We start from the raw sequence: 22,919 nt of genomic DNA, 5'->3' as shown, positions 1-22,919 counted from the left end.
TTTTACAAGGATGTCCGCTCTTACATTACGCTCCCTAGCGATGATGAAAGAAATAGAAAAATCAGTAAAAGATGATAATTGTAGATCTTAAAATCCATACTAAGTATTTGATAGTGATCGAGAGTTTAATTTGGAAAAGAAAATGTGATATAGGCAAATATATCTTTAGAACACAACGATGTAATCAGATTCCAGTAGGCAAAGATGAATTTTATTGATGAACAAGGTCGAATACAATGAATGAAATAAATTGAATGTTACAAACGAGATCGATAAGGGAAAAAAACTTAAAGCTAGGTGAAAACAAGGTCGATGTGTGTGTAACTCTCTCTAGGGTTTTCAACGTGTCCTTCTTTGTCTCCGGTCAATCTCTTCTTATAGTGGAGTGACTCTGCGATCTCCGTAACCGCTCCGTGATCTCCGGTTCTTCGAATCGATCTATTCTTGCTCATCGGAGTCGGGCTTCTTCATTGGTCGTGCGGCCTAAGTCACTTAGGCCCAATTACCTAGTTGACCGAAATTGGGTCCAAAAATAATATGTGAATGAATTCATTCCATTCTGAAGCCATAGCCGGTCAATCTTCTTCATCGTTAATCAGCTTAACAAGCTCAATGCAGTCCGATTCAAAGGACATAGATGTCAATTCTAGCTGCAAGGAGCTTCTCATTGCAGAAAGCAACAGAGTGAACTCTGTATGCAAAAAAGAGAGAACCTGGTCCATACCGATGGAACTATATATGTGTTCTTGCCAGAAAAAAAACAAAACCTCTTCTAGAAACTGTCAATTTTGTCACCCCAGGATTCTTCCACTTGGCATAATTGGGTTACATGAAAAATTGGTGATAACAAGAATCGAAATATAATCGTTAAGGACAAATAACTAAGAGAGGTCAATGTGTTTATGGAGAGCTTGAAGTTTCAGTCGGTTTTTGCGCGTATGAATATTTGTCTTTTCGCGTCGTCTTCCTCCTTTTATACTCACCTCTACCGTTTTCATCTTCGATATCTCCCCCCCCCCCCCCCCCCACTTGCTCGCTTGATCCACCTGATCTGGGAACCATTCTCGTCCTTGTTACTGCGAATATTGGGATTGTCCGAGTATTCGTTGATTGATTTCAGTTTGAGGGGGATTCATTTTGTCGACTTATTATTTTATATTCTCCCAGGTCGAAGCCAAAAAAATTTAGGAACGACCTCACACATTCTTCAGGCCAATTCAGGATTTGGACCTAACCGTTTTGTTATAAGATTAGTTGAAACAACAATCTGCTTAACAGTTTGGTTATAAGATTAGTTGAAACCACAATCTTCTTATTCTACCGGGAAAGACCAAAGAGAACAAGATAATAGCTTAGACGATCCATTCATATGAGCACTCACCCAAAGATGACTCCAAGCAGCTTCGATGGAAGTGACTGCCTCCCATCCTAGAACACTACATGAGGAGGACGCCGAGAAGCAGACCCAGTTAACACAGTTGAAGACGAAAGTGCTAACCCGATGTGCTGCCATTGAAAGTACAGAACATGAGATAACTCTGATCAAGTGCATGCAGTAATATACTCCTCATCCGGCCACACAATACTAAGGAAGATCTCAGGGGATTCGGTGGAGATGTCGAGAATAACAAAAAAAGCTTACAACATGTGCAATGACTAGAGAAGTGAGAACCACTGATCAAGAGAAACGCAATGTCAACGGGTTGTCCTCAAAACCTTAAGAATCAACATCGAGAGCAAGAAGGAAAGCCCTAAGCGGTTGTTGTCCCCATTCATTTTAAGTGACTTGTAACACATGAGATATACTCTAAATTCATAGCGGGGAAAGGCCAGAGACTTCGTTCAAATAGGGGGTGAGTTTCTCTATGAACTAAGGAAACAAAGGTCTTCGATGGTGAGCCTCACCTCCATTGCATTCCTGTTGTTTTTAGTTAGTATTGTTGTATCTAAAAAATTCTAATCTAATTGGATTTTCCTTGATTTTTAAGGAAACACATATCTGTTTTGTCGTTCTTTATTCCAATTAATCAAAAGAAGTAGTATATTTACTTCAAATGTGGCTTGGAATTTGATTAGTATGTAAGTAGATGAACTCTTTTCAGCGGCCAACACACTCAAAGGATCAAGTCAGAATTACGTGCAAACCATTTTATCTGTCTCCATCAAACATCCTAAAATTGAAAGGTCAAATCGTTTTTTATATCTTTAGCTCCTCATTTTATTTCAGGATCCTCGCATCTACGCACACGTGTAACGTGATACTGATAGTAACCGCATGTCAAAATCTCAAGTCAGAAAACAGAACCGACAAACATGTAAGTAACAACTTTCTCTACGCGGCCATGAACGTGCTTCCCATTTTCTCTTATATTTTCCTACTACATATATATCATATATCATCTGCCCATTTTTTACCCGGAAAATTACCAAACCAAACTTCAAAACATCCAATCTAGATATGCCTCCTACAGCAATGCTAGCTTTTGATGATGGTTTAGACAACGAGTGGAAGGGTTTCACGGTTTTCCCAGGAGAAAACCTTAGCCCTAACCCTAAACCTAATTTCAACTTCTTGGCGAAGAAGGCAATTATGGACAGCGAGAAATCAACCGGTCCTATGCTCTCCCATTCTTCGGCAACAGACGACAGCTTCAGAATCGTGTTGCCGCCGGCGATGCCTCCACCTAGAGACTCAGCCGTTCCGCTTCCTATGCTCCCTGAGCCAATAAGAATAAAAAAGAAACTTGGCCGCCAAGAATCATTCCATTTCATGAGGAAATCTCGCTACTCGGAGAAAATCCTCTACAAGGAAGAAGATTTCAAATGCAACGTCTTCTGCTTGGCTCTACCTGGATTCGGTAAACACAAGCCGGTTAGATCTTCTTCCAAACGCCAAGATTCTATGGAAAAGAAGATGATGAGAACGTCTTCCTTCACCTACTCCACTGTTTCGATACGCGCCTCGCTGGAGAAGTTCGAATGCAGTTCTTGGGCATCAACCACGGCCCTAACGCAAGATCACGGTCGTATGTATTTCGATTTCCCCGTGGAGATGATGAAGTGCAACAGCCGTGGAAACGGAGGTAGAGATGTGCAAGAACCGGTGACTTCTGGTTTCTTGTTCGATAGAGAGACAGAGACTATGGCTCTTAGAAGTGTTTTGAAGACGAGGAGTTCACGGTCGTCGGGAAGAGATCACCAAAGATCGACTGAGACTTCCCCACTACGCCGTGTGAGATTTTCAGATTCTTCTTCGGCGTCGGTCTCGTGCCCTACTTCGCCGCGATCTTGTATCACCCCTCGATTGCGTAAGGCTAGGGATGATTTTAATACCTTCTTGTCTGCTCAAAACGCTTGAGAAACGAAAAACCGACACCAAGAGTTTTTTTTTTAAATATGAAAATATGTTACCTGTATATCATATATCTATGTACGTAATGTATCTACGGATGCTGTGTAAATATCTATCAAGAGAGATTGAGAGAGAGATTATTTCATCTTTGAGAAACCAAAATAGATGAAGAGTTTTATGATAATCAAAAAGTTTCATGTTTGTTCAGTCAAAAAAAATTTCCATGTTTGCTTCAAGCTCTGTTTCAGACATTTTTTTGGTCAACGTTTTAAACATTCTTTGACTGATCAAATTTGTATAAGTTAAACTTTATACAAACTAGGTAAAGAACCCATGCTGTAACTCATTTTCTAACAAAAATATGGGGACATTTGCTAAAACCAACCCAAATATTCAAGTCAAACCTAAAAGTGTACCCTACTTTTAGTCAAATGCAAAACCAACCTAAAGAGATAGTGAAAGTACTATTTAACTCTTATGATGACCAAACAAAAAACAAAAATGTATTTTACGTTTCTATCATTTGGAAGTTTACAAGTAATAAAAGAAGTCTACATATATATAGACTTCATACGAAGTCTTCCTTATAGACTTGTTTTGTAGTCTACACTCTAATTTGATCTAATAATTTAATTTTGAAAATGTATAAAAATAATTATTGTGATATTTTTAACTAATCATCAATATAATGGATAATATGAAGTAAATAAATTAAAATTTCATATAATCGAACAATTTTGAAGAATATATATACTAATTTGGTTATCATGTGTTAGACAATGTTCATAGTTTAGAAACAAAAGGTTCTAACATGTTATGTCTTTTAGTGGTTGATTTTATAGGGTTAGATTTTAAATTTTGTTTTTTTTTTGTTTTATTAACTTAAATATGCATATTAATGTTCAGTAGTTTATATTTTGTATAATTGAGACTTTTTGATTATCAAGCAAAATATTTAGGGTTTGAGATTTGTGGTTTAGGGTTTCGTAGACCTACAATAAAGTCTATTTATCTGAACACATCTTCTTCAGTCTATATTTTTCAATTTTTTTACAAAAAATTATTATATTTAAACTAACTTAAGTTCTTTAAGAATAAAAAAAGTGAAATCATATACTATAACTATTAAAAAATAAAGAAATAAATTTAATAAATCATATATTAAAATTATTAAAATAATAAAGAATAAATAATAATAATGAAATTATTATAGTAAACTTCCAAAAAGGTCTACTATGTTATAGTAAAATCTACTCCAAAATTTTAATTTTAGTAGACTTCAAAGAAGTCTACAGTATCGTAAATTTTAACCTAGTTACATTTTTGTCTCCCTATATAAACAAAATTTATACAGTCTCTCTCTAAAGTGGCTGCACAAGTTTTTTAAACTCTCTCCCTTCTCTCTAAAACTCTCTCTCTTCTCTCTAAAATTCTCTCAATTGTTCCAAAAACTCTCTCATTTATCTTCTTTCACTCTAAAATTTTCTCAAGTCTTTCTCACAATATTATCTTGTCATTTTAGATATTATGATTCATAGTTTTCATCTTCTCCTTTTAAATTGTAAGTTTAAAATCTATAGATTTTAAATCTATATTTTTATGTTATTTATTTCTCACAATATTATCTTTTTTTTTTGTAGGTATTATCACTCATGGAGTTCATCTTCTCCTCTAAAAATGTAAGTTTTAGATTAATAGATTTTAAATATGTATTTATATGTTTATATTCAAATAAATTTATAGATCAAGCTCTGTGCATTAATTTTCTACTAGTTTATCTTATAAATTCTATTTTGTAAAGTATTTTCAGATTTAAAATTATTTTCATATTTCAAAATGTAGATTTTTTCAAATCTGAAAATTATCAGACAGTGTAGACTTCTAAAGAAGTTTACTAAAGCTTGCAGACTTCATATGAAGTTTACTAAACCACAAAGTTTAAGCAAACTTCATTGGAAGTCTATAAAAATATGACTTTAATTTTGTTCTATGTTTTTAAATAATTTTATCTTATTTTGCAGGTATTTTCTTCCATAGTTGTTCACTTCTCCTCCGAGAAATGTAAGGTTTACATCCATAGATTTTAAATATGTGTTCTAGTATTTAAATTCAAATAAAGTTACATATTAAAATTCTATGTCTTTAATTTATTACTATTTTGTCTATTAAATCATATTTTAAAAAGTTTTTTTAGATTAAACTTATTTCATATTTTTAATGTATATATTTTTCAGATCTATTTTTTTTTTTTTTGATAGAGTAGACTTCATTTGAAGTCTACTTAAAAGTTAGGGCTGGTAGACTTCAAATGAAGTCTACTAGCCTTGACTTTTAAGCATATTTCATTAGAAGTTTACTCAAATATTATTTTAATTTTTATCTTATTTTTCATAATTGTATCTTATTTTGCAGGTATTCTCTTCCAAAGTTTTCAAATCATCTTCCCAAAAATGTAAGCTTTATATATATTCATTATAAGATATTTTGTGCTTATAATGAACTAAATTTATAGATTCATACATTTTTTTTTTGCTTTGTTACAATGATGACAAAAAACTATTTTTGAAATGTTTTCTAGAACAAAGTATTTTCAAATTTTCTAAATGTACACTTTTAGATATGAAAACTTTCCATTAGTGTAGACTTCAACTAAAGTTTACAAAACAATAACTTTACGTAGACTTAATAAAAAGTCTACTAAAGTATGATTTAATTTTTTATCTTATGTTTTTCTCATAACTCTATCTTATTTTGCAAGTACTTTTTTCCAAGACTTTATTTGATGCATCAAGATTATGAAAAATCAAACATACTCAAGAATATGTTTTAATATATTGCTCTGTAATAATTTTCATAATAAAATATTAATTTTTAAATAATTTTTTAATGCATAATTTATAAACATTGTATTCATTTTTAGTTGTTTTCACTTGTATGATATTAATAATTTTTTGTTTGATATCAATTTTTTCACAAGATCTAACCAACCAAACAAGTAAAACCACCATAAGCTAAAATAATAACTAACACACATGTGAGAAGAAGAAAATCTATACAAAATTTTCTCAAAAAGTTTCAAGAGTAAAACTAATCAAAACAATTTGCAATAAGTGTCAAGTGTAAAATTATAACACATTAACTTGTGAAATTCATCCAAGACCATTAAAATTTTACTAACATACACTGTAAAATAATTAAATCATAAACAAATATGATGAATAATACACAAATGTACTTTTAATAGAATTTACGACGTAGACTTCAACTGCAGTCTATATTTGTTGATTTACAAAAACGTCTACACTTATTATCTAACATATAGTCAATCCAAAAATTTCAAGTGTATTTGGCGCATGCTTGATACACAAAGACGTACAAAGTGTGTCTTAGATAACTCGATAAAGTTCCGTACTTTTCGATTATTTGTGACAGGCATAAGAGGAGTATTTGCCTATTTGGAGTCATTTGTTGTAAAATGACGTCTGGTAAGGAATAGGTTAGCACCATCTTCTCAATTTTGTTATCCAGATTATAATCATCTTGTGCCGTTTTAAGAAGTTTACCATGTGTACAGCCATCATGCACAAGGAATATTGTTCATCCTTTCCGATTCTTCATCCTTTTCGAATATTTTGTCACCCAAAATGTCTTTGGCCAATGCTTCACACTCCCTCTAAGATTCAAACCACATCCTTGAACACAACACTTAGCCACATACAGAGTTTTCGTTGTCTTATATGCTGAGAATGTAAATTTATATTCCACAGCCACCGACTTCAGCTTTGAAACAAGGTCAGCCAAAACTATAAACGAAGACTTACAAATACGTCTACAATTATTAGCTAACAACATTGTCAAAACAAATGAATTATTCCTTCATAATTATAAAAAAAATATTTTCAAAATCACTCAAACCCATTAGGATTAACTAACACACACTGTCAAACAAAAATAATTAGAAAAAACTTAACGAATAATACACAAATTCACATTTTTATAGATTTTTCTATGCAGACTTAATATTCAGTCTCTGAAGATGTAGACGTTCTTTTCAGTTTTAGACTGTCAAATAGGTCTACTATTTGGGTTGATTTTTGCAATTGACCATTTTACGGGTTGCTTTCTATAGTTCAAAAAAAGTTGTGATTTTGTACATGTAGACTTTCATTTCAGTCTACAATTTAAAAAGGTTAATTTTATCAATTGACCAGAATTCATCTAAGATTTGACTTTCAGAACTAGACTTCATATGCAGTCTACATGTTTGAATTTTTTTTGAAAGAGGTTAGTTTTGCAATTGACCAAGTTTGACTTCCAATCAGTAGATTGAAATGAACCTCTACGGGTGTGTAGACTTCTTGTGAAGTCTACTCTCAAATCCGACGGTTGGTTTTGCATTTGACCAAAATAAAAAAGTAGACTTTATACGCAGTTTACATTTTTTTTCTAAGATAAGAAGACTGCATATGAAGTCTACAATTTAATAAATTTTTGATTGCTTTTTAAACTTTTTGGTTAAACACAAAACTAACCTATTCAACGAAGTCAAAGTTTTGGTCAAATGCAAAACTGACCTTTTATAGACTTCGTTGGCCGTCTACATTTTGTAGACTTCCGTTGAAGTCTATTTTGAAAAGTCAAAAATTCGGTCAAATGAAAAACTAACCTCTTTTAGGTAGACGTCTTAGTAAGTATACCGAAAATTTTATTTTTGTTGTCAAAGGTAAAGACGGAGACTACTGGGGAAGTCTTCGTTAGAAAAAAATTTTGTCTGGTCAATTGCAAAACTAACATGTGCGTTGACAAATAGATTCCATCGTAAGTCTCCACAGAGACGTAGACATACAAAACAGTCTACTGTCGCGACACAGATCTGAAAAAGAACGAAAACCATGTAAATAGTTATTTTTTTCCTGTGTAAAGCTCGTTTCCAACCTTTTCAACCGTCCAAACTTCAAATATGAGCAAAAAGAAGCATCTTTGACGATTCACTAATGAAGAAACTCGAAAATATGAAGTTTGTGATTATGAAAATGTAAGCTATGAGAGTTTTTTTAGATGGAAATGTAGAGGAGATAAGAGGAAATGAAGTTTTTTGGGTTAGAGTGAGAAAAAAGTGGTTGAAAATTGAATTCTAGAGCTTTAGAGCTCAAAAATGGTGGTTCATGGTGGTTGGAAAAATTGATGATGATGACATTTTTGTAAATAAGAATAATGGTTAGGGTGTATTTGGTCTTTTGCTAATTTCGAAATTAATAAAAAATTAAATAAAAATGGCAATTTTGTAAATAATTCAAAACATAGGGATAATATAGAAATTTTAATGATGAATAGTATGGACAAAAAAAAAGGATTGGTTTTGGGTTTGACTTGAAAAAGTCGGTTGGTTTTGAAAAACACCCAAAAATATGCCACATTTAATATAATTGCATTTGGATACATGTGTTGTAAAACTATCTTACATACAACTATATTCATTTATTGATAATATTAAAAATCTATATATTGTTCATAAATTAGCTGTAATAAAACTACAAATATATTAATACCAAATATGATATACATCTAATCATTTATTCAATTTATATTGTAATTTATAAAGTTAAAACATCTTCCTTGGTAATGATTTGCTTGAGAGTTGAAACTATTTAAAAATGTATGTACAGTCCAAATATGATTACACTAGTGGTCTTTCGCGCCGGATTCATATATTTTATTCTTAAATGAATTTATAATTTTTTTGTTCAAATGAATGAATTTACAATTTTTTTATGGTTTTAGTGACAAAAATATGTTCAAAAATATGAAGTTGCATATATGTTGAAAGAGAATGAATTTTTCTGATCTATTTGATAGTGGTTAGCGATTGTAGTATATTACTCTGTTTTAAAGTTTCTTAGGTTAATGTGGAATATCATAAGTGGTTGTGACTGATTGATTCGTAGAATAAAAAGTTGATGATAATCATAACAAATTAAATTCAGTTGAAATTTAAATATAACATAAAGTTGATGCTCCTGAAGAAAAAATGTAAATGTTTGTGTTTTATTCGGGTAAGATGTTGGTCAATGTAATAGGATGGTTTATATTATTGAGTACTGTTTGAACTGTTGTGTTTTTAAGGTGTAGGTTAGAGAGCGGTACTTGTGATTGGTATCGTGAAGGGTTAAGTGAGTGGTCATGTTTTTAGTTTCTGATGTTAGTTAATCATAATTTCTTGTACTCTCTCACCTCTGATTATGGTGGTGTTTTGAATTAATACTATTTAATTAGCTATGAAATAGGTTCAGTCATCTTATTTAGTTGCAGAAGATTTCTTGCAATAAGGAACTTAAACTTCACTTGTGCTTCATGTGGCGTCGTAATTAACATTCACCTCATATTGGTTAGGGTTCCAAATGGAGAAAGCGGATCAAGCGTTGCGGATCGAGCAGATCTAGCAGAACAAGAGCGGATCTAACGGTCTGAAATATTTGTTTGAATGGTGAAAGCGGATAAAAGATGGTTCAGATTATAATTTCATAATTCATTCTATAAAATAGAAACTTTTTATTTCATTTTCAGTTACAATTTTTTTTAAAAAACAAATGCAACAAATACATAATATTTTATGAAACAAAAACATAACATAAATTCAAATAAAAACATTAGTAAAAAATATTACAAAATATTTTTATTGGCCCATAATGCATTTGCAATTTGTTCTCTGATATTCGCCATTAAATCTCCATCAGCTATATCTGGTGCTTTCATCTCATTAGTATCCGTCTCCGCTTCGGTGTTGCCAACATGTGTTTGTCCCATTATTTCAGCAAAATCATCATCTATAGAATTTGAAATTCTAATAAAATTATACAGATCCATTGTAGCCAATACCACTCTTTTTTGAACTTCAATATTATATCTTGGAAACTCACAAAAAATTCTCAATTTCTTTTTCCAAACACGAAATGTCCTTTCAATAACTGAACGCAAAAATGCATGCCAACGATTGAAATATTCCTGCTTGTTCCGAGGAGGAGGAGCATTTTCGAATTGCGACATATGATACCGAACCATCATGTTCCGTGAAGATCTATATGGAGCAAGAAAACCTTGCTTATTTGGATAGCCAGAGTCAACAACATATTATTATCTGCTGGTGGTTATAGAAATTCACGATCATTGTTTTGCGCCATCGTAAGAACTGCTGTATTATGACAAGATCTGTTGGGGTCAAAAACGGTTACGACGAAGTTAACATTCAAAACGTCCGAAGAAGAAGATGAAAACTTTCTTCGACAGATACCTTTTCAAAATAGATTCTTTCTTATGAAAAGCTTGTTGGAGTCAAAAACGGTTACAACGAAGTTAACATTCAAAACGTCCGAAGAAGAAGATGAAAACTTTCTTCGACAAATACCTTTTCGAAATTGATTCTTTCTTATGAACCTTAGCGGAGGAAATACGAGACATCGGACAAGAACTCGAAAAGGATCGTTACGCAGCAACCAAAAGCGCGTTCCGCTCGGTCGCTACGTAGCGACCGAGCTCGAGCCAAGCTCAGTCGCTACATAGCGACCGAGCGTGCGTTCTGTTCGGTCGCTACGTAACGACCGAGCTCTTCCGAAACATCGATACGACACTAGTCCATGCACTCTCGTCTACCCTTCGATGCTATCTTCCGAAGACCATGGCGAAGCCATTTCATGTCTTCCGCCATTCTAAGTAAATAATCAAACTTTGCGGTAAAAACCGCGGAAAGTTTGTTCTTTATCGAAAGAAGCCGTAATAAATGTTTCGAGTCAGAAGACGGCCTAAAGGGACTTAATACATGGCTCAAGGCCCAACTTACGATTTCTTAACCAACAGCCTGTAAGCCGCATGACGGTTTACGCTTGGTTTGCAAGGAAAGATAAATATCAAGTTTCTGCGGATAAATACGAAATTTTGAGGATAATTACGAAGATCGAAAAAAATGGAATATCTCCATTTTTAAGCTATGACGGCTAAAGGGCAGAAGAGAAAAAGCGTAAACTGACCTAGGAGCGAGTATATAAGGAGTCCTAGGCGAGAGGCATAAGGAGAGACTTTTTTCAGAGCAAACTTAGCACTTAGAGCAATTTAGGCATATTTCCGTTTTTTTATTCGAGCTGTGATTCAATTAGGTTATTGTCGTCTTAGGGTTTTAGAACTAGGAATCTCGCCGACAGCTCTCGTAGCCTAGAATCTTACCTTGTTGTAACGCTCAAACGCGAATTCGGAATAAGATCTACTTTGCTCTCTTTTCGATTTCTTACTTTTCTCGTCTTTTATTTCGTGTTCTGATTGCTTAGCGTGTGGTATTAACAGATCTCCTGGACCTCTGGGAAATTAGGGTTTTCCTAATTTCCTAATTTTGACAGAAATCGACCGTGCGAATTTTGGTTTCCACAAGATCCTGGGGCACCATTCCAAACATATGTGAACAACATATTTATATCACAAATGACCATGATATTTAATGATGTTCTATCATGTCGATTCCAATACATTTCTTGTAATTCTGGCTTGACCTTCGCACACACATGAACCCCATCCATTGCTCCAACAAATCCACTAAAAAATAGCCAATATTTTCCATCCATAAGTTTTTCGGGAATCCTATGGAGTTCTTGTCGTGTTGAAGTGTGGATATATCACAAGCCAGTAACTATGTCGCTCTAAGCACTTCAAAAAAAATTTCTCTTCACTGTTTCTTGGTTTCGGCCAAATCGTAATTCAACATCTCGTTGAACTTCATTGTGCCTACATATTCGTAAAAAGATGGCTACACTCTCTTCAATGCTTACATTCACTGTTGATTGTAGTCCATATCTTGCTTCTAGTTGATGACACAATGTTCTGAAGCAATCAAGTGACATTCGTAGTAACTGAAGACTAGCGGCATGATCTTCTTGAAACCGATGCCAAATATTTTCCCACCCCAATCCATTATCTGTTTGGACTTGTCCTCTTACAAAATGTCTATTGTAGTAACTCAATGCTGGTTGAATAATTAACTCTTCAAATGGTTCATTCTCCAAATTCCACAACTCAACTCTTTCTTCATAATTTAGAAACTGAACTCCTTGTGACCGCAGTTGGCATATACGGAAAACCTAAATAAGATTAAAAAAAAATTAGATTGATATGAAAAAAATGGACGACTGGATTACACATAATAAATAACGGATATTACACAAACACAAATAAAATCTCAAATAAAATCAAGACCTTTTTATTATTAGAATCATAAAATATTGAACTAAGCTTCATCTTCTGAATCGGTTTGATGAGTTTCATTTAACTTAGGTCCTCGCTGGGTTCGACAAATATTGAACAATCCTCCTGATTAACGTGTGCGAGACATTTGTGTAGGTGATACTCTTCTTTGACTGTTGGTTGAAGTTGGCACTGGTGTTTCTTCTACAACTCTTTCTTCAGCAATTCTTGTACTTTTAGTCTGAGTTTCAAGTGAAAATCCATACTGCACATTCGTTGGAGGTGAACTCCAAGGTTGAGTAGGTGATGTTGTACCCCATTGTGGAGCTACTGGTGGTGAACTCCATTGTTGAGCAGTTGATGTTGAACCCCATTGTGGAGCCACCGGTGGTGAACTCCATTGTTGAGCATTCGCTGTTGTACCCCATTGCGAAGAATTTGGTGGAGTACTCCATTGGTGAGGACTTGGTGGTGCACCCCACTGTGGAGCAGCTGGTGGTGTACCCCACTGTTGAGCAGCTGGTGGTGTACCCCACTGTTGAGCAGATGGTGGTGTACCCCACTGTTGAGCAGCTGGTGGGGTACCCCAATGCGAAGTCCGTTGTTGTTGACCCTCTTGACCATTTGCCGTTTTCTCCCATGAATTATTACCTCCAGATGATAGACTACCAGAATGAATGCCACCAGAACTTGGACTCCCGAAAGGATTGCCATAGCTTAATCGCTTCCCCATGTATTGATCATCACGTGTAAATCCAGTTAAAGCTTGTAAGAACTGAACTTTTTTTTCAAAAGTGTTTTCAGCTCTATCAATAAAATACTTACGCCAGAATGTATCTTCCCTAAATTCGTTAATGCACGCCCAGTAAAATTAGGTGTCATTTGGAAGCCCCATCGATTCAAATATCTTCACAGCCACATCAAAATCATCGTAGTCTTCTTGATCAAACGAATTTGGACGTAATTTTTGTAAACTTTGGCCCTGGAACTCCCGAAATCCAGCCATTGTATCTGTTAGGGTAGTTTCAAATGATTGTTTTTTCTTACTTCCTCGTGAACCACTCCCTTGTAAAACTGAATTTACTGATGGTCTTTGTGAAGTACTTCCTCGTCTTGCTTTGCCTCTTTGTTGGACTCTTGAACCAGGTATTTTAATTGGATCAACCGTCGCAGAGCTTTTACGTGGTTGTGCACGGATGAAGTTATTTGATGGACGGGTTTCATCGTTAATGTTAACACGATATACTTCTTCATTTTCTTGTGTGTCTGGATCTTGATCGTCTGACATTTCACCATCATATGTGTCTTCATACAACATATCTTCATTTGTATCTTCATTCCTCATTTCTTCTCTTCTTTGGCTGGCCGAATATTGAGATTGTGACTGGACATTATATAATCTGAAACAACGTTCCATAATATCCCATCCTTGTGGTGGCTTTCGTCTAAATGCATGAACAATTTTACATGTCTATTGATACAATTAGAAAACATATATTTTAGATTATATTTGTACATTAATCAATTATATATTTCAAATGTGAACAAGATTATGAATACTTACTTCACGATCTTTCCACCATGATTCAGAAACGTCAATCTCAGACGTAATGGGATCAACCGATATACCAGTTGAATTGAGAAGCTCTTTGTATTTCTTGTACGTTTTTTTCATGGTATCAAGTTTTTCAAAGAAAAACTTATAACTTATATCTAATCCGAACTCTTGGTTAAATTTTTCAACCATAAACTGTTTAGCAAATGGAGTAGGATCTTTAATACGGTACTTATACATATCAGCAGCTTGATCATATAGCTCAAGCAATCTAAGAAGAGTGCTAGATGTCCATTTAAAGTTTCCTCCATTCTACAAATTTTCATAAATTTGCTATTTTTATTCAACCATGATATAATATATTATGATAAACACAAATATATTACCCGTGCTGATGTTTCGTTAGGAAGATTGATGTCTGCTTGCCTTTGAGAATTTAAGCTTTGCCAACGATTAGATTCCATACCTATGAATTTAAAAATACAATAATTAGTTTTATTTAATCACAATTTATTTGAATTATTTTGTAGAGAAAACATCATTGTTAATTATTTTTGTAAAAAAACCTTATAGCTTTATTTTTACCAAATTTTAACAGATTTTTTTTTATTTACTCAAGTAGATTTAAAATAAAAAATAACTATAACAACATTAATACAAACCTTTCATAAAATAACACCATAACTAAAAGAATAGCATTCAATGACGTCTTTTTTCTTTTGCAATAGTGACAATATAATACTTTAAATTCTTTTAAAGTTTCACATGTGATACACTAATATATATCTATGAAATAACATCATACATAATTTAATAAAAATAACTACAGAAAAATAAAAAAACTAGTGATATTATATCATTTTAATTTATGATATAAGCACTAGTTATATATATATATTACAGATATTTTCATATAATAATAGTTAATTTTACTAAATATTTGTATTCTAAACTAATAATATAATTACATAAAATATAATACTACAAAACATATAACTATTATGTATTTACGTACTTTAAATAATTAATAATTCAGTTATTAATTAAGTTAACTAACATTTTACTCACAAGTCAAACATCTATTTAAAGTGAAAATTAGAAAAGTGAAACATACATACCTCACTAATTTCTCAGGAAAATTAATAAAGTTTTGGATTTTAATAGATGCTGATGATAGAAGGAAGTCTTGTGCTGATGTTCTGTACCAAAAAAAAAAATATCTAAGCATATTGTTTGAAATATAACTATTAACTATTTACGTACTTCAAATCATTTAATAATGTAATTATTAATTAAATTAACTAACATGTTACTTACAATTTAAACATCTATTTAAAGTAAAAAAAAGTGAAACATACGTACCTCACAAATTTCTCAGGAAAATTAATAAAATTTGGATTTTAAAAAATGTTGATGCTGGAAAGAAGTCTTCTGCTGATGTTCTGGACCAAAGTAAAAATAGCTAAGCGTATTGCTTGAAATATAAAAGCTTTGATTCAGTTGTGAGTATAATAAGAAGACAAGTATTCTATTTATAGACATATATTGTTTATATTTTCGTGATATATATTTTTTTTCCCTTGGTTTGTGTGAATAGATAGATGATCCACTTGAATTACTCCATTTACGTGATAAAAGCGGTGCTCCCATCTTTTTCGCTAAAGGACAAACAATTTTTCATCCACGTGTGTATCTCTTACCTTTTTTAAAATATGTTGTTGAATCTGTGAATGGAGCAAAATAGTGGGCGGTCCCCAATTGTGTGTCATACACCTTTTTTACCGCCTCCTATTCTCGGCCTAGATATAAACCTAATTAAGAAAGTAATTATCATGAGTAGATTTTAATCACCATATAAAGATAGAGGGTTGAGTACGCAATAGAAGTTATTTAAGCATTAAATTCAGAGGAACAGTTCCCAGAGAAATATAAAAACCATTAAAACATTAAAAACATAATATTAGAATGAGAAGAATTCTTAGCTTTTGAATTTTATAACATTACAAAAAAGCAAACAATGCAGATAGCTTGTGTCGTTGACAAAAAAATGCAGATAGCTTGTGTCAGTATCGTGTGAACATTCACTCGGGTGCTTGGAATTTTAGTTTTTGCATTCTCTTGTCGGAAGGCCTATCCTCGTTAGCTAGTTCGTCTTCTCCAGTATTATTGTCAATGTCAAGGGTCTCACATGAAACATCTCTTGCTGCTCTCTTGCCCTTAACATTTGAATCACCATTGCAGCCACTTTGGTTAAGGTGAGGACTGTTCAAACCTAGAGGAGTCTTTTTCAAAGTGCCACAACCAAGCATGTCATCACCAGGGTGCTCATCACCACGCTGTCCATTAGAAATTGCAAATAACAGTCAAGAACATGAAAATGTTGGACACATTTTTTACAATAGAATTCAAACTTACGTGATCTCAAACAAATGTAGGGGGCCGCTGGTGGCTTTCGAAAATACGAGAGATAGTGAGTCTATGATGTCTGGAAGTGAAGTTGAATGGAGAGAGCTTTAATTGGAAGGTCACAGTGCTGCCAACAATGCCTTCTAGACACGGTACCTAGCACACATAGACAATAAGGATAACATGTTTAGAATTTGCAAGGATGAATGATCAACTGTTTGCAATAAGCTAGCTTACAACACCCTCTGCATTATCCTCATGGCCAACATTGTAAATTAGGTTTATATCTAGGCTGTACGATGCCACATGTCCAGTTTTGCCCATATGTCTATGTGTGCACCTCTTGTTTTGCCATATGTCTATGTGATTCACAAAGACGTTTATTCAGGGTGATTCCCTTGCTTCAGATTATGTTGTTTCTGATTAAATAGGAAAGGCTAAACATTTAGATTTTATTGTTTCATTGGATGTTTCTGTTTTTGACTTCTTATGTTCCTGGCAATTGTTTTTTTATTTGATGTATGCAGCATGTCTAGTTTTGCCCATATGTCCTTGCTGACGTAGACGCATGAGGAGAGAGCATAATCCAACTTTATTAATATAGATAGATAGATGGTATAGTTAGAATGCTTAGAATTAGGAAAAAACATAGTTATAGTTAGGAATGAATATTTGTAAATGAAAAAGGATAAGTCATATTCCAAAACGTAAAGTTGTGTTAGTTCGGTAGTATAAATTATATTTTTACTAAAATTAATTTGTAAAAGTTGGTTCATTAAGTAGTAGATGCTATTTTTTAGATTTCTTAAAAGAATAGTATAAAAATTGAACAATTAAGAAAAAAGACACATTCGTAGATGATTAATGAAATAAATAGATGAAAAGATAAATCTTTAAATATTTATTTGGACTATTTAAAAGTAAAATAAATATAAATAACTAATTAACAAAATTAGCTTCCGTTAAAACCTAATTTTAAAGATGAAAAGATACAATTATATATATATATATATATATATATATATATATATATAAATATATATATAATTTGGTATTATTAATAATTCTATTATTTATTTTGGGGTTGATAATAATTGAATCACGCATGAAATCATTTTCTTGAAAAGGCATTTGATAAATAAAGTTTTCTTGTTTGAGGACTGTTCAAACCTAGAGGAGTCTTTTTCAAAGTGCCACCACCAAGCATGTCATCACCAGGGTGGGTGCTCATCACCACGCTGTCCATTAGAAATTGCAAATAACAGTCAAGAACATGAAAATGTTGGACACATTTTTTACAATAGAATTCAAACTTACGTGATTCTCAAACAAATGTAGGGGGCCGCTGGTGGCTTTCAAAAATGCGAGAGATAGTGAATCTATGATGTCTGGAAGTGAAGTTGAAGGAGAGAGCTTTAATTGGAAGGTCACAGTGCTGCCAACAATGCCTTCTAAACACGGTACCTAGCACACATAGACAATAAGGATAACATGTTTAGAATTTGCAAGGATGAATGACCAACTGTTTGCAATAAGCTATCTTACAACACCCTCTGCATTATCCTCATGGCCAACATTGTAAATTAGGTTTATATCTAGGCTGTACGATGCCACATGTCCAGTTTTGCCCATATGTCTATGTGTGCACCTCTTGTTTTGCCCATATGTCTATGTGATTCACAAAGACGTTTATTCAAGGTGATTCCCTTGCTTCAGATTATGTTGTTTCTGATTAAATAGGAAAGGTTAAACATTTAGATTTTATTGTTTCATTGGATGTTTCTGATTTTGACTTCTTATGTTCCTCACAATTGTTTTTTTTATTTGATGTATGCAGCATGTCTAGTTTTGCCCATATGTCCTTGCTGACGTGGACGCATGAAGAGAGAGCATAACCCAACTTTATTAATATAGATAGATAGATAGATAGATAGATAGATAGATAGATAGATAGATAGATAGATAGATGGTATAGTTAGAATGCTTAGAATTAGGAAAAAACATAGTTATAGTTAGGAATGAATATTTGTAAATGAAAAAGGATAAGTCATATTCCAAAACGTAAAGTTGTGTTAGTTCGGTAGTATAAATTATATTTTTACTAAAATTAATTTGTAAAAGTTGGTTCATTAAGTAGTAGATGCTATTTTTTAGATTTCTTAAAAGAATAGTATAAAAATTGAACAATTAAGAAAAAAGATACATTCATAGATGATTCATGAAATAAATAGATGAAAAGATAAATCTTTAAATATTTATTTGGACTATTTAAAAGTAAAATAAATATAAATAACTAATTAACAAAATTAACTTCCGTTAAAACCTAATTTTAAAGATGAAAAGATACAATTATATATATATATATATATATATATATATATATATATAAAATTTGGTATTATTAATAATTCTATTATTTATTTTGGGGTTGATAATAATTGAATTACGCATGAAATTATTTTCTTGAAAAGGCATTTGATAAATAAAGTTTTCTTGTTTTAGGATAAGTTACAAAAATAACAAATAATATTTCTCATGTTTATATATGTTACAGAAGATCTTTGATGATCATTTGGAAAATGGATCTCTCTCTCTCTCTCTCTCTCTCTCTCTCTCTCTCTCTCTCTCTCTCTCTCTCTCTCTCTCTCTCTCTCTCTCTCTCTCTCTCTCTCTCTCTCTCTCTCTCTCTCTCTCTCTCTCTCTCTCTCTCTCTCTCTCTCACTATTTGTTTTCTATTTTTATTTGCCAATACTTATATATATAGAGAATTGAGGGTTACAATGATTAACAACCAAACATTAAAATAGTTAACCAATAGTTATAAAGTCTACCATCACCAATAGAAACAAGAATTAGCATTAAAGTTATGATGGTTCATCACTAAAGTCTACTATTACAGATAGTTTGAGTGGTTCATCACTAAATAGTAATTACTTATTGATTGGGATTAGTAAAAATGAAAAGACACAAATATTCATGTTAAATGGTGTGTCTTAAAAATGATATGGTTTTTCATTATCACATTAATTGATGTGTCTTTTCACACAAATATTAAATGATGTGTTTTTCATCTTAAGAATTTATTAGTTTTGAAAGAAAAATATCTAAAGATGCATCTTTTCATAAAGATGTATCTTTTCAACATACAAATTGCTGAGAATTTTAAAGAGTTATCTTTCATCTTAAGATGTGTTTTTTTATTTTAAAAATTACATAGATATTTAAGAGGTTATAAGAATGTCTGAAATGTTGATATTCATTCAAAAATCCCATAAGTTTTAAAAGTTACAAATATTAAATGATGTGTTTTTCATCTTAAAAATTTATTAGTTTTGAAAGAAAAATATCTAAAGATGCATCTTTTCATAAAGATGTATCTTTTCAACATACAAATTGCTGAGAATTTTAAAGAGTTATCTTTCATCTTAAGATGTTTTTTTATTTTAAAAATTACATAGATATTTAAGAGGTTATAAGAATATCTGAAATGTTGATATTCATTCAAAAATCCCATAAGTTTTAATGATTTTTAATTCTATTTTCATATCTATTTATATATTTTTTTAATTTTTTTTTTTAAAATGATGTCTTTATATATTTGCTTAATTTGATTTGTTGGGTAATTTAATTATTTTATAATATTATATATTTTCAAAATTTAGTATATGTTTTCAATTATAATTTTTAGTTTCTAACATGTTTTGGTGCCTCTTTGGCTGATTTGGAACTCTCAACATGTTTTGGTATTTTGGAATGGTATCGACTTCTCAAAAAAAAATTCAAGTTTAGTCTAAAATACAAAAAAAAACAACATTTATCTTTATATGTGTTTTTTTTCCTTTTTAATTTATTTTGATTATTGTGACTTTTTTTTGTTGTAATTTGTTAATACATACAACTCATTAAATAGAGGAATAATGGTTGGTTAACACCAAAAAAGAAAATTATTTATCACCAAAGATCATAATCACCAACAATTGCAATGATTTATCACATGCCAACCACTTGAATACAATTTTTTTTATAATGAACAAACACATACTTCACGAGAAATAACTCTTACAAATTACACAATTTATAAGATGATAAGACATATCTTTAGACATTTGAAAAACTCTAAAACTTATTAATTTTTAAGGATGAAAAACACCTTTTAACATTAATTAAGATTCATCTTATTAATTTATTTTTATAATGAAAAGATACAAATTTTAAAACTAATATATTTTAGAGAATGAAAACACACATTCTTAGATGTAAAAAAATATTTTTATGATAAAAATACACACCTTAACTTTTCTTACACATTTTCCAATAGTTGCATATTGGAAAAATAAACTAATCTTAGTTTTTAATGAAAAGACACAATTTTTAATATTAATTGAAGTTCATATTATTAGTTTACTTTTTATTAATTGAAATTCCGAACATAGCATATATATATAGTTAAAGAAAAGTAATTTACATAGAACGATGATGATTTGACTGCACTTTTAAGAAATTACTAGATTTTGATCCGCGCTTTCAAAGCGCGGAATTATTTTCGAAATATTCCAAATTTATTTGATATAAATTTGTATTTTAATTGTATCTACACTTAGATATTACGAATGAAACATTATATTCAATGTTTTGAAACCCGATCCGATCCGCAGTTAAATTGCCAAATTCGGTAGTTCATAAGTAATCCATTTTAGTTTAAAAAAAACTGTTATTTAAAAATTCTATAAAACCCGTAACAACCGCTAAAACCCGAGATCTGGTTATCGGTTGAACTGATAGATGACCCAATATGTAATCCGGTTTGATTTATTATTATATTTTGAGTATTGTAATATATATTCATGAACGTTCAGAAGAATAGTGAATATATTATGAAATTGATATTCCAATTTTAATACAATTTTAGTCCAACTAAAATTCCATCTTGTTAATGGATTAATATTTGAGTGGATACATATTAAAAATAAAATAGATTTGAGCATCAATAATGTGTATACGTCTATTACAAATTAATGATTTACGTTTTCAAAAAAAAGTATAATTGTTTATTTAGTTATTAGATACTTTTTGATGTTTTGTCTATGGCTTATTTTAAATTTAAAATTTAATTTCATTATTCGCATTAGAAATGTAAATATTTATTATTTTAATTTTGATATATATTTTTAATATATTTAGTTCTTAATTTTTTTATAATTTATATATATAATTTTATTTTTAAACAATTAAAATATTGACTCTTACTCTCTGGCTTCGATTTATGTTAATGTAATGTTTTATGATATATTTGTGTTAATATATTTGTTCAATTAGTATATATTTGATATATATATTTTATGTCTGTTTGAGTAATCCGTAAAAAATATATTCATAAAACTATCAATAGTAACATGTTTCATCATATAATTACTGTTAATATTTATTTTATAATATGTATTTATATATATTTTAGTACTCTACTATAAGAATTATATTTTTATGTATTTGGTGAGGGTTTTGAACAATTTTTTTTTTTTGCATTTGGATTAATATATAGTTGTATATATACGAATGAATATATATATATATATATATATATATATATATATATAATTATTTATTACATTAATAACTAAAACATAATTGATTAGTTATTTGAATTTTGAATTAATATAAATTAAATTCATTAGTTTAAAAAATAATAGATTAGTTAGTTAGTTCCTTAATTTTAGGTATAATGTATATTTAACAATTAAATTAGATATGAGTAGAATAATAGAAAATGTAATTAAATATAATTGTCCAACCTAGACTATTTGTAAGTAGATAAAAATTGCTTCTGTTTTAATAGTATTGATATATGAATTGTTATCTTGAAATTTCTAGTACAAATGTGTAAACAGATAAATACCAGTCCAATATGTAAAATAAAAGTAAGTTCGGATAGTTTATTGGAAAAAAGTTTCAAAATTAATTTGTTATTATTATATACTATATGAAAATACACAAGTGTTAAAAATGATATTTTTGATAAATAAAACTGGTTCTTAACGAAAATATAAATGAAAATAACTTATAATAAAGAAATGAAATTGTAAGACGTGTTTTTGACTTTTGTTTCATAGATATTTCTTTGAGAATTGAACATATATAAAACTCTAGGTATCTACATCATTTTTATTTGTCTCTAACCAACAATTGAATATGTTTCCGTGAGATAACAAATAAGTACCATCGGTATGAAAAGAAAAAAACAAATAAGTACCATCGCCACTGAACAGAAACCGGTGATAATTAGTTACCAGCAGAATAACACTCTCCAATTGAGAAACACAACGTTTGATTAACCGATGTGTAACGGTCCGATCCTCCGATGTCCGACCGGGGTTATCGAAAGGGCGT

At 31.1% G+C, this 22,919-nt stretch overlaps 2 protein-coding genes across 3 annotated transcripts; one reads left to right on the top strand and one right to left on the bottom strand.

The window, feature by feature from the left end:
* The first annotated feature begins 1,743 nt into the window (after positions 1 to 1,743).
* Positions 1,744 to 3,885, top strand: BNAA09G25600D. Its single transcript, XM_013792015.3, has one exon. It carries the CDS (start codon positions 2,459 to 2,461, stop codon positions 3,356 to 3,358), a length of 900 nt encoding a protein of 299 aa, XP_013647469.1. The 5' UTR covers positions 1,744 to 2,458; the 3' UTR covers positions 3,359 to 3,885.
* Positions 3,886 to 8,406: 4,521 nt separating this feature from the next.
* Positions 8,407 to 17,464, bottom strand: LOC106350861. Of its 2 annotated transcripts, XM_013790697.3 has the most exons (5): positions 15,492 to 17,464; positions 15,248 to 15,328; positions 14,516 to 14,595; positions 14,139 to 14,441; positions 13,446 to 14,045 (listed from the first exon to the last, which is right to left on the bottom strand). In XM_013790697.3, exons 3-5 carry the CDS (start codon positions 14,591 to 14,593, stop codon positions 13,446 to 13,448), a joined length of 981 nt encoding a protein of 326 aa, XP_013646151.1. In that variant the 5' UTR covers positions 14,594 to 14,595; positions 15,248 to 15,328; positions 15,492 to 17,464. The 2 variants fall into 2 exon arrangements, 1 of the variants encoding a protein (XP_013646151.1); XR_002654224.2 differs by lacking the exons at positions 13,446 to 14,045; positions 14,139 to 14,441 and adding an exon at positions 8,407 to 10,176.
* Positions 17,465 to 22,919: the final 5,455 nt, after the last annotated feature.

Source organism: Brassica napus, chromosome A9, assembly GCF_020379485.1.
Source record: "Brassica napus cultivar Da-Ae chromosome A9, Da-Ae, whole genome shotgun sequence".
NCBI lineage: Eukaryota > Viridiplantae > Streptophyta > Magnoliopsida > Brassicales > Brassicaceae > Brassica > Brassica napus.
The sequence above is the reverse complement of the archived record's forward strand: the minus strand, read 5'-3'. Positions and strand labels throughout refer to the sequence as shown.

Excerpts from the sequence above, each read along its gene's own strand:
- BNAA09G25600D (XM_013792015.3), top strand. The coding sequence starts at position 2,459 with ATGCCTCCTACAGCAATGCTAGCTTTTGATGATGGTTTAGACAACGAG.
- LOC106350861 (XM_013790697.3), bottom strand. The coding sequence starts at position 14,593 with ATGGAATCTAATCGTTGGCAAAGCTTAAATTCTCAAAGGCAAGCAGAC. Across the intron at positions 14,442-14,515 it reads CTAACGAAACATCAGCACGG|AATGGAGGAAACTTTAAATG; the intron begins GTAATATATTTG and ends GAAAATTTGTAG. Across the intron at positions 14,046-14,138 it reads CATGGTGGAAAGATCGTGAA|ACATGTAAAATTGTTCATGC; the intron begins GTAAGTATTCAT and ends TTGTATCAATAG.